Source organism: Trachurus japonicus, chromosome 1 (genome assembly GCF_045865225.1).
Source record: "Trachurus japonicus isolate A0001 chromosome 1, Traja_1.0".
NCBI classification, from domain to species: Eukaryota; Metazoa; Chordata; class Actinopteri; order Carangiformes; family Carangidae; genus Trachurus; species Trachurus japonicus.
The window spans coordinates 17314278-17326428 of record NC_140907.1 but is presented as its reverse complement, the minus strand read 5'-3'; the positions used below and the strand labels follow the sequence as shown (position 1 = coordinate 17326428).

At 41.1% G+C, this 12151-nt stretch overlaps 1 protein-coding gene across 22 annotated transcripts in view; it reads right to left on the bottom strand.

Annotated features, from left to right (window-relative positions):
* ank2a (ankyrin 2a, neuronal) overlaps positions 1-12151 on the bottom strand; it is an 86436-nt gene that overhangs the window by 53429 nt on the left and 20856 nt on the right. For 11 of the 22 annotated variants that reach the window (XM_085776844.1, XM_085776852.1, XM_085776872.1 and 8 more), the window contains exons 3-26: positions 9108-9206; positions 8464-8562; positions 8265-8363; positions 7988-8173; positions 7551-7574; positions 6285-6383; positions 5758-5856; positions 5465-5563; positions 5127-5324; positions 4569-4667; positions 4360-4458; positions 4119-4217; positions 3693-3890; positions 3511-3609; positions 3271-3369; positions 2800-2997; positions 2478-2576; positions 2038-2136; positions 1833-1931; positions 1642-1740; positions 1442-1514; positions 436-562; positions 246-324; positions 11-114 (exon numbers count right to left, since the gene is read on the bottom strand). In XM_085776844.1, coding sequence (XP_085632970.1) covers positions 11-114; positions 246-324; positions 436-562; positions 1442-1514; positions 1642-1740; positions 1833-1931; positions 2038-2136; positions 2478-2576; positions 2800-2997; positions 3271-3369; positions 3511-3609; positions 3693-3890; positions 4119-4217; positions 4360-4458; positions 4569-4667; positions 5127-5324; positions 5465-5563; positions 5758-5856; positions 6285-6383; positions 7551-7574; positions 7988-8173; positions 8265-8363; positions 8464-8562; positions 9108-9206 — 2672 coding nt within the window. Of the gene's footprint in view, positions 1-10; positions 115-245; positions 325-435; positions 563-1441; positions 1515-1641; positions 1741-1832; positions 1932-2037; positions 2137-2477; positions 2577-2799; positions 2998-3270; positions 3370-3510; positions 3610-3692; positions 3891-4118; positions 4218-4359; positions 4459-4568; positions 4668-5126; positions 5325-5464; positions 5564-5757; positions 5857-6284; positions 6384-7550; positions 7575-7987; positions 8174-8264; positions 8364-8463; positions 8563-9107; positions 9207-9961; positions 10436-12151 lie in introns of those variants that run through there. The other 11 variants (XM_085776968.1, XM_085776984.1, XM_085777022.1 and 8 more) reach the window with 4 other exon arrangements.

Here is a 12151-nt window from a genome sequence, read left to right as displayed (position 1 = left end):
AGATTTATACCCAGAGTGTAGCAGACTTGTGGAGAGCACCACATTATCAAGATGCTCAGCACCCCAGCTCAGACGATACGACTCCTTTTCGTGCTCTCTCGACAGTGCTGACATCTACAAAGGAACATTCACACATTCAGAAAATAAATATAAAATATTTTAAACTAACAATAGATTAAACAAGGTTATCAGAGGTTAGCTGAGTCAATAATACTGAGCAATATCAGTACATGATTTATTCTCACCTGGTGGCTTGTGAGCATTTCTTCAATAAGAACTCCTTCTCTTGGATTGAAACTTTGGTGAATGGGAGTGTGCTGCTGCCTGTTGGAAAGCATGGCAGATCTTTGTTTTAGTGATCACCCTAATTCACACATGTGTTGTCCTTAACAAAGTTAGATGTATAAGTGTTACTGCAAATGGGATGTTTGTGACCTGTCCAGGTTGTGGGTCATGTAGCTGAGGCCTTCCAGGTAGTGTCCTGGGAGCGAGTCATCCCCCAGCTCTCTGAGATCCTCTGCTCTCAGATACTCCCCACCATCACCTGTCATAGTGTCCTCGCCTGGGAAACAAAGATGTGCCATTTCAGATATAGCATACAAAAAAAAAATGTATATTTTTGACACCTGGCCTAGAAGTTCCAGATCTTTTAGGACTGTTTTTAATTAAACTGATTCACAACCCTGCTGCTTTTTTTAATTTATAGCTTAGCCTGATGAACCACATGAGAACTTGCAGACTGGGCCATGCTAGCTGCAATTTGAGAAAATGAGATCATTTTCTCCTTGTTCATTTTGACATGTTTCAGTCATCAGAACAAACTGCATACTTGTATAAGTGAACTGCTACATTTGACAGTACAGTAATCAATCATCCACAACCATCGTTAATGTAATGATAACATCCACATCCCCACACACTTCATGCGTTTTGTTTCCATCATTGCAATAAAACACGACCAACAAGATGTTAGATCAAGGAGGGTGTGCTTATGTAAAATTAGGTCTGTAGCTGCACAACAGCAAAAACTCATCGATTGTCGGGGGGCAGACAACCAAGGCATTTACAAAGGTGAGACTAAAACGCTGGAAACAATATTGTCAAAGTTCATTTTCTTAGCGAAAACTTAATTGGCATTACAAATACATTCACTGTTACAAGAACACAAATGTAACCCACACCAAGCTGACAGGGCAGGGCAGATATTGTGCAGTACCTTCCAGCTTCACAGACATCTCAAACAATGGCTCATCTTCCAGCTTCAGAGCTATGAAATACACAACTTTAACATCCACAGCTACACAAAATGTCTCACAGTATCTGACACTCACCTAAAGTATTTGCACATTTATTTTGCCAGTAGAACAATGAGTTTGATGTGGAGAAACAAATTGTGTTATTTTTAATCTGGTTCTTGCTTGTTCTGTTGAGAATAACTCACCTTCTTCATCTGAAACATCAAGGACCTCCGTCATGGTCTCCGGGACGTTGAGCTTGTGTTTCTCTGTGACCGTCTGTTGTGACACCCGGTTAAGGTGATGGAAAGAAAATAAAGAGAACATAGAAATGTAACTGGACTCTGTGGGAAATGCTAGTCAAAACTACAGTAAATGATCCAAATTCTGCAACGTAAAGGTTTACCGTTGTGGTAGTGACAATCTCCTCGGTAACGACTTTCAGCGTGTCAACCACAGAGATGTAACCCAGACGTTTAGCGATTGACAGAGCAGTGTTTCCATTCTAACAGAAAGACAGACACAGAGCTTGTGTGATGCCATATTCACTGGACTTTTTTATGTTTATGAGTGAAAAGTGGATTTTTTTTTTCTTACCACTGTCGTAGCATTAGGCTTGGCTCCATGCTGCAGCAAAACATTGATTATGTGTGTGTTCCCTTGTTGTGCTGCCTGGTGAAGTGGTGTGTAACCATTCTGTAGAGCAAAATAAGTTAAAAATGTTTCAAATGTAAAAAAGTAGGGGTTTATAGATTTTACTGAGCAGAGTTAGTGCGATTCAGATATGATATATAAAGTCTACCTTGGTTTTGGCGTTGACGCTAGCACCTTGCTGTAATAGGAAATTCACCATCTTGGCATTTCCATAATGACAAGCCACGATCAGAGGGGTATATCCCAGCTAAAGAGTAGAATGAGGATGTGATGATGCAGGGAAAAAAAATTATTTTCAAACAGGGCTGGTTTGCTGGTTTGCTGTGAGGAGCAGGTATATCTTTAAAATAAGTTATCTTAAAAAAAGTGAGTAAACACTTCTTTGATTCACAACCATTGCTAAAATATGACCATTATGTACACCAAGAACAAATGATCACATGCAAAGCCTCCCTACTGATATCACTCTATGATGTAGACATTGCTATGCATCTCAACAACCAGGAGATGGCAGGTATGCTGAATTTGTATGTGTGTGTGTGCTACATTTAAAAAGCAGCTAGTAGAAGGAATTTCTGTTCACGCTACCTTAGTTTGCTGGTCCAAGTTGGCATCATGTTTAGCCAGGATTTCTGCTGCACTGACCCTGTCCTCTTGGGCTGAGAGATGCAGAGGAGTCAATCCACTCTGTAACACATTAAGCAAGCATATATCACATCATGCACTTGAACCTTTAACTAAATCACTGCAGCTTATTATGAAAGGTTTCTCCACATGAATATTGTCATGGCAAAATTCTTCCCTAGTGAGATTGTAAGAACTGACGGTAATAAGTTACAGATACAGCATTCTAACTACATCAAAACAATGTGTCTGACAGAATTAAATTGTGTCTGTGTTCATGTCTGACCTTGGTGGCTGTGTTGACGTGAGCTCCTTTGCCCAGCAGCAGGCTGGCCATCTCAGCATGTCCTTCCTGGGCTGCCAGGTGTAGAGGGCTGACTCCCTGCTTGGTTAGGACATTGGTCTCCGCTCCATACTGCAGCAATGCTGCTGCAATGCTCGTCTGGTTCTTTTTGGCTGCGATGTGGAGAGGAGTGTAGCCATTCTGCACAGGAAGCGAGGTTAGCCGTTAGATACTGTGATAACACCTTCCCCCAAAAAACATGAGCTTCTCAGTATCAGTCTCACTCTCTCATTATGCCACCACTCCTTTAATGTAACACCCTCCACAAGAAAATATTACATTCCCAAGGTTGTATAATTTGAAATAACAGTTTTCATTAAGTAAACACAAGTGCTTTATTATGAAATAACTTCTGTAGCACAATGCATCACATATAAACAACAGTGTGAGTGTGTAGTACATGTTTTGCCTAACCTTTGCAGTGGCATGAGGTGATGCCCCTTTATCCAGTAGCAATAGAGCTACTTCCTGGTTGTCATAATGAGCTGCCACATGTAGAGGAGTTAGGCCATTCTGTAAGAAGAAAATTGTTTAATTAAAAGCAATGATATTTCTGTTATGGAAAAATGTAATTGTTCTGTCTCAGAGTGCACTGTGTATCTCACTGAAATGAACAGCATTACCCTTAAATAATATAAAGTATCTTTAGCTTACCTTTCCAGCATCATCAGGCAGAGCTTTGCGTTGAAGGAGAAGTTTTGCTACGTCAAGGCTTCCATACTTTGCTGCTACATGTAATGGAGTGAATCCTTTCTGTAGAGGAAAAAGGGAGACATTGGTTATTTCAAATGTACATGTCCAAACTGATTTGTTATCACTATTTCTCTATATTTCACCTTAGTGGCCATTGAGTGTGAAGCTCCCGCCTCCAGCAGCACAGCGGCAGTCTCTACCTGGCCTTCCCTGGCTGAAATGTGAAGGGGGGTGTAACCGTTCGTGGTGGCAGCATCTGGGTAGGCCATGTGCTGCAGCAATAACTGGACAATATCGGTTTTTCCCAAACGGGATGCAATGTGGAGGGGAGTCTGGTCCTCCTGTGGATGAAGGATAAAACAAACGTGTGTGAGTTGGAAGAGAAGCAAAAGGCATGGAAAGAGACATAGGTTGTGCAATTAGGAGAGCTGACATGAGGGAACCAGAGCTGAGGCCGGCGACATGAACCATGAGTAGACTGTGTTTATGCAATCCAGTGGGTAAAATGTGCTCATTTATAATTAACAGGAGGAAACAGTGATGAACTGATGATGGGACTGCTGACTCACCCTGGCCATGGCATCCACCAACGCTCCATTTCTCAGCAAACAGCGAACCACTTCCATCTGACCTGCCCGTGCTGCCATGTGGAGAGCCGTCTCGCCACGCTGATAAGCAAAGACAGAACGTTTACAAGCAGCAGCTGCCAGGCGCTCGCACTATGAAAACTGATACTTGAATGACGTATGCTTACTTATCTGACATATGTAATTGTGCAAATTACAAATAAATTGTCAGATTCCTACTCACAATGTTACGGACATCAGGAGAGGCTCCATTCTGCAGCAGAAGGAGGACGATGCTGAGGTGACCCATGAAGGCTGACACATGGATGGGGGTCAGACCAGACTAGAATAAGAAAAAAAAGGAAACAGAGTGGATAAGCATTACATAAAAGGGGCAATAGAAGCATGTACAGTATTATGCTAACCTGAGGCCTTCCCAGAAAAAAATCTCACCTCAGTAATCGCCTGGATGGAGGCGCCATATTTGACCAACAGTTCCATCACCTTCACTCTGTTCTTCTTGCAAGCGATGTGGAGGGGAGTGAAGCCATTCTGGTGGAGCGAATGGGAGACAAATTAATAGGCATAACATAAATGTCTGTATGATCTACTTATTCTTCACACTCTCAGGAGCATTTTTATGGACATTAGCTTTTTATACAGCTGACATTCTGGTGACTAATTACTGAACTTATGTATATTACTTTTTCCATGAGCGACAAATTGCCGATTTATTCTTCCTGGAGAAAATTATGCTGTTGTTGAGCAGTTCATTTTGTATCCTTTAATTTTTCAATCATTGTCCTAATTATCAGGGTTTCTTTGTGGCAAGATTAACCATAACAATGATCAACTTCTCTCAATATCAGATCTTGGTATTGACAATAGCGTCTGTCACTTGTGTTTGCAAATGTTAATATACTGTATACCTGCAACATGTGTGTATTTTTATGAGCTTGTGTGATGCCTATTTTTGTCCTTGTACAGTCAATACTTCCTAAGAACACCTACCAGTGCTCTGGCATTGGGATTGGCTTTCTTGTCTAGCAGCAGCTTGGTGACTCTGTAGTGGCCACAATGAGCTGCGACATGCAGTGCTGTGAGGTAGTCCAGTGTGACATCATCAACAGGCGCCTTGTGCTGCAGCAGGAGTTTAACACACTCTATGTGGTCTCCCTGGGCCGACATGTGCAGTGGGGACAGTCCATTCTGTGTGGACACATGGACATGTGCCACAGATCAGAAAAAATAATATCAAGAAGAAAAGGGTGACAGAGAAGAGAAGAAAAACTAAAATCCAATAACACATATTAGACACATTTAGTGGTGCTGGCACTGCCGTACAATACCTTGGTCCTGGCTAAGATGGGGGCTCCTTTCTCCAGCAGCAGCTCAACTGCAGGATCATGTCCACTCCTGGCTGCACAGTGCAGGGGGGTCAACCCATCCTGAAGGACAATCACATATGCACAAAGTCACATAAAAACACCAACACATAAATACACACAAATTACAGGCATTAATAGAGTTACAGTCATAGAGAAGTAATTGACAAGTAGTGATTGTACTCTCTTAAGCAGTCGTTAGATAATTATGACAGTTTATTGAAAGCTGATGTCCAGACTTTAAATAAGAGTCTCACCCTGGTTTTAGCATCTATTTGTCCCCCTCGGTCCAACAGCAGGGCCACCATGTTGGTGTTGCCTCTCTTGGAGGCCACATGGAGAGGAGTTATCCCATTCTAACAAAGAAATCAAAGAAAAGAAAGGAAGGTTTACCACAGCATACACATTCACAAAAATATAAGTCACAGTGAGCAGAAACTATTCAAATCTCATTCTAATTCCATTGTATTTAAATGTGTGTCTCTGTTGAGTTGAATGTGGTAGTAGCAATACACATCTCTAAGTTATCAAATGCATTACAGTAAAGAAACTAATTTTGGGCACCAGACTGACATAGGCTACTTAGCTGAAAACATGCAGAAATAAATGCAATATTTGAAATGCTACAGAGAAATGCTGTTAGTAAAGGCTTAGATTAAAGAGGAAAGTTATGATGGACAATAGCAAAAACACTGTTCAGCAAACACGCGTGTCAGGTTTTACAGTAACAGACAGCGGTTGAGAAAGTGTCTTGATTTGCTAGGAAGTGGAGATAGGGCGCTACCCTGGCTGTGAAGTCCACAGCAGCTCCTCTGTTCAGCAACAGGGTGGAGACATTCACGTTACCATAGTGAGCCGCGATGTGCAGAGGGGTGAACCCACTCTGTTTGAGACAGACAAGGAGAGAGGTTGGAGGAAGAGAGTGAGAAGGAAAGAAGCAGAGGCTGAATGTCACAAAAAAGGCGGAATGGAAGAATGATTGAAACAGCAGGTGAGGAAAAAGGAGAACACTTGCAAAAAAAGAGCAAAGGTAAAATTAAAATAAAGAGAAAGAGAGAAAGAAATAGAAAGAAAGAAAGAAAGAAAGAAAGAAAGAAAGAAAGAAAGAAAGAAAGAAAGAAAGAAAGAAAGAAAGAAAGAAAGAAAGAAAGAAAGAAAGACCAGATTTTTCTGTAGCAGTTACAGGAAAGAAACTTGATTCTGCCAAAGCAGTATCATGATGAGGCTGCATGCTGAAAAAAGAAATCAGATATGTTGGTGTAAGAAGCATAAGAATTAGCATATCCCCGAATAGCACATGCTATACATAATGCATGCAAAACCCTGTAATTCCGCAAGGCTTGTTAAAAAAAAAACCCCACACACAACAAATGGCAAACAAATGAAACAGAAAGATCTAAGGTCAAAATAAAACATTCAATACCAAAACTCAAATACACAAAACTATGTGTATCTGCTTGGACAGACAAATGGACATTTATATATGTAAGCTGTATATATAAATATCTAGTACACAATCATAGGGTGGGTTCAGTCCTTACCTTCCCATTCTGATAGACATGGTGCAATTTAATTAAAAAACAGAGTTAACTTAAAGATCGAGGTGTTTCAGAGAGGAAAAACAATGATATTTACGTGCTCAGAAGTATACATGCTGTAGATTATGCAGAGAAAAAGAGCAATAAATGAGGAAGTAAAACTATCAGAATAAAAGTAAGTATAGAAATATGTAATGCTAACACATTTTAAATAATTGTTTATAATTTTGAAAATAAAATAGAGTAATAAAAAAACAACCAGTAACTAAATGCAATAAACTGACATACTCTGGGATCTGTTAATACAACATACTGTGTTTTACTGTCAGCCATGCAGGAGTGTGTATTACAGCGTAATTGGCTGCATGCATTCATATTAGTAACACATTTTTCTCACGTGCAGGATTTTACAATTCCCGATTAAATAAGGGAAAGATCAGGATGAAAGAGCTGAAAAAGATGGTCAGAAGTGAGAGATAGGAAACAAGTTAAGAGGTGATGAGTCTGTATACCTCTGTGGTTCTATTGACCATCATCTGGTTGGGATGCATTGGGAGAGAAGTGGGGGATAGGGAGTTGGGTTGTTAAGGAAAGGGCTTATCACAACGTTCAAATAACACACAGGGTAAGTTTACATGGTCACACAAATAGAAAACAAAATGCAAATACAAGGAAGTGAACAAAAATGGTTGGCTCAGTCCATTAATATGATCATATTTCTAAACTAACACACACACAATCGATAAAAATGAATAAACCTGTCAACATGAAAAATGTATCCATTCAGTCAGATGCATTATCTCATACTGTCTGGCACCTTCTCTACATTTCTCCTTCCTTCTCCCATTTTGTATTTACTCCTTCCTGTTCTCTTGCAATCTCTCGGTCCACTGCACCCATCACAACCCCACCCTCTTTCTCTCAGTTTCTTCCTGCCGCTTTCCCTCACCTTAGATTGGACGTCAGCGTTGTGGTCGTTCTGGAGCAGCAGAGCGGCAGACTTCGTGTCATCTTTGCGGGCTGCGATGTGCAGGGCCGGTAGTCGGACCTTACCCTTGGTGTCGTGCTCCAGGAGCAGGGAGACCACTGCATTGTGGCCCTGCTGGAGAGCTATGGCCAACGGAGTGAAGCCGTCCTGGATGAGCAGAGACGAGGAAGACAAGAAGTCAGAAGAAAATGAAAATGAAAAATGTTTATGTGAGTGTATTGATCACACAGACACCAACCTCTGTTGCAATGCTTTGGTTCCCTTCGTTTTCCAGCAGGTATCTCACCACCTCCAGGTGATTCTCCTGGGCTGCCATGTAGAGTGGGGTGAAGCCATTCTGCAAGGACAATAAATACATACACACATACAATTTAAGATCAGAGCCTTACACACTTTTATATAGTTTAGTGTAGCTTCCATTTATTGAGTCTTCTCACCTGTGACTGAGAATTGACATCTGCCCCTCTCTTCACGAGTAGTCTTACTACTTCTCTTTGTCCTGCCAGCGCGGCAATGTGGAGGGCAGTGTTTCCTTTCTGCAAAGAACGTCATATATTTTGTGTGACTGTGTATTGTGTGGGTACAAATCCCTTCATACTTTCTTGAAAACCCAACTCTGCAAAGAGATAACACACAAATGTTTTGCTCATGTGTCTGTAGATATTTTAAGGATGTGGTGGTTGTACACTGAATAATACCAAAGATCATATTGAAGTCAATCCAAGGACATGAGCAGGAAGGGCGACAAATTCCTTTCTGGCTGTTTACCGTTGCAAGCAGTTGAACGTGATGCAGTGGACGTCCGCAGAGCTTACTCCACAGTCACTCCCACTCCTCTTTCTCCTTTCCACTTAAAGTAAAATACCTCTTCATGATGATTTACACAGTACGTCTCAACTGATACCACCATACGTTAAGACTTCTCCTTTTATCTCTCTGTTACCCAGCTATCACTTTCTCCCTCCCTCCTGTCTTTTTCCCCCCACAAATCGCCCCTTAGTGGGGCTAAAGATAAAACTGTGCTATGCTCATATCTGCAAGGTTGATACAGCGTAATGAAAACACTAATACATGCACATACCTTGGTGGACGAGTCAACAGGTGCTCCTCTCTCCAATAGTTCCTCTACTAAATCTGTGTGCCCCTCTTTAGCTGCTAGATGTAATGCATTCAAGCCATTCTGGAGAGAAAGCCAACAGAAAACATCAACATAAGACTTCAAGAAAACAAATATGGTGACGTGATTATTACATAATAACATTACAGTAATCCCCAGACCAAACAGCTAGGGCAATAACAAGAATCAACAACTGCACAGTCCATTGAATCTATTGAATTGGGAATACAATATGCTGGCACTTAAGGCAAAGCTATAAGTCATAGTAATGATTCATGCATCATATTGTACATTTATTTGTACTACAGGCTTTTTGCACAGCTCCACTACTTCCTGAACTTAAACAAGCTCCTTTATTTCCTGTCTTACATTATTGGACAAACTGATTAATCCAGGTGTGTCTGACCATTGTGACTACTCAGACACACCTGGATTAATCAGTTCAGGAAGTAGTGGAACGGTGCATAAAGCCCATTGAGTCCATTCTTTGAACATTGAACTTAACTATTTAACATTAGTGGAAAAGAATGAATGCATTAATTAATTTCAAAAAAATGGGTAGAACCAGGAATAAAGATTTGAAAATTTAAACATATTATGTACCAAAGAACAACCTAAGTGTGAACATTCCAACAAAGGCCTCTGGTCCATCAACCAGAGCTACAGGTCAACAGCAGCAGCAGCACAGGGAGATGAAAGTTGAGTAAATGTTTCACACTGACATGCAATCACAACATAACTGATGTATTTATACAACAGCCACATGAACACATTTCCTCTGAGACAGATATATATAAACACAAAGACGCATGATTCACCTCATCATCCTCTTCCTCCATTCTGCGCTGTGTCTCTCTGAAACCAACAAACTAAGGACAGTATTTCAAATCCTTTCCACTCTTTCTTTCAAACCAAATGTCAATCTCTCTCCGTCTTCCTTCCTCTCTGTGCTTTCCGTTTCTTCGCAATTGTGTCTTTGCTCTTTTTTTTAATCTTTTGCCTTCTTAAATGCTGCACCAAGCTGCTTTTCAAAGTGATGGAGTGCACAGATCCTCTGCCTCTTTCCTCCACTGCCCTGGGTGAGGCCCCAGCTTCTGGGTCCCTGCTTCCTTTTCCCTCCTTGCAAGCTCTCCGAGATGAGTCAGAGTGAGGAACTGTGGATCCTGACTTTGGAGGAACTGTTAACACCTCTATCATTGCCCCTTTCCTTCCTTCATGCGCACACACACACACACACACACACACACGCTTGCACACGCACGCTCTTTCTCTCTCCCTCCCTCTCTCTCTCTGACTTGCCAAATGCCAAATAGTCAAAGGGGTGTCATGTTTCTGCACAGTCATAGAGGGTATGTAGGACATAAACACACACACAAACATGGGTAGTCATATATAGAAGCTACTGAAAATGTCAACCTTTCAAAATGAAAAAAAGAGGGCAATTCCTCAGAGGCATATGTGTGTAAGTGAGAGTCCAGTCAAGTGAGCGACTGTGTCCAAGATGTATGACATGGCTTTAAAAGGGTACAAGTGAGAGCCACCATCATTTCCTGTCTATGTCCTAGAATAAAATACAGGAAGACATTTACGTTCACGTGCTCAATATTTCTAATGAGCTCTCAGTGAGGAACTGGAAAACCTTAATTGATTTATCATTGGCATTTTAATTCCATACAAATTTCTTCTGGACTGAGTCAGCAAGAAGTCACTTAAAGCAATCTGCTTGATAAATTACTTTTACTATTAGTCTGTTATCAGAATTGTAAATCATTTAATAATTTCAGATCTATTATAACATTATCATCCTCATAACTGTTGGTAGGTTAAGGGCGTGGTCACACTAAGAAGAAAATGCTTGTAGTTTGCTTTTGTCAGATTGCACTGGTCGTGTCTCTGGTGTCATTATGTCGGTCAGTCATTCAGTCAGCCAGTGACATTTCAACAGCAGTGCCAAGACACAACTTTCAAATGTGCGACTAAGTGCTCTTTGCTGCAGTCTGAACGAGCGGAAAGTTGAGTTGCAGCTTTAACTGTACATGTCCGTTCTGAAATGACGGACATAACTGCCACAGCAATAATTACGCAATCTTATTAGAGCGTTTCAATCACATTTCAACTATTATGTTCTCCAAAAGACACAAGTAAAACCCACAACAGACACACACATACTGTACATACACACTGACACACAAACTGATCTAAATCTCCTTTTCCTCTGAGCTGTAAGTAAAGGCTTCATTTAGCTAATGGACGTTGAGCCCTGCAGGCAGTTTGTAGCTCCCCCTGGCAGGAGGGAGCTCTGTCCAGAGCAGATAAATAGTCATGACCGCTGACCTTTGTTATGATCACAGATGGTAATAAAAATGTCAGGTTTTCACCCAAGTGTCAGAGGGGATAAATGGCAGAGGAAAAGAGAGCAAATAATGTAAATGCAGATTAAAAAGTAATATCACTCACCAAGGATTAACATTTTACAGCGTAGATTAGTGAGGAAGTCCTTCAATTGTGAGGACATGGACATGACAAAGCTCTATACAAAGTCACACATTGGCAAGTTAACACACTCATATGGAACACATTGTGTCTAACCAGATCTTATATTATAAACAGATGAAAACATGCTTGTGCATTCATAAAGTCACAAATTGGGGGCTTAAACAGCCTGTCTCATTCATAAAACCAGTGAAATAGAGAAGGATAGTTTGACTGTGGACTTGGAAGACAGGGAGTATATATCTCTCTCTCCCTCTCTTCAACTGACTTGGACAGCTTTCCGCCCTTGGCGCCAGACTCTGGCCGCCGCTACAATGTTGCTGCTTTCTAGGATCTGACTCTTCAGTTATTAATGAACAGGCACACAAGGGCAACACTCAAAACTCCTGTGTGACGCTCCAGCGTGCCCCATGTGCTTGCAGACATACAGACTAATCATTAGTGATGTAAGCCATTCATTTTATTATTGGATCATATCTAATAACGACAAAGTAATTTATATTGCTGACATCATA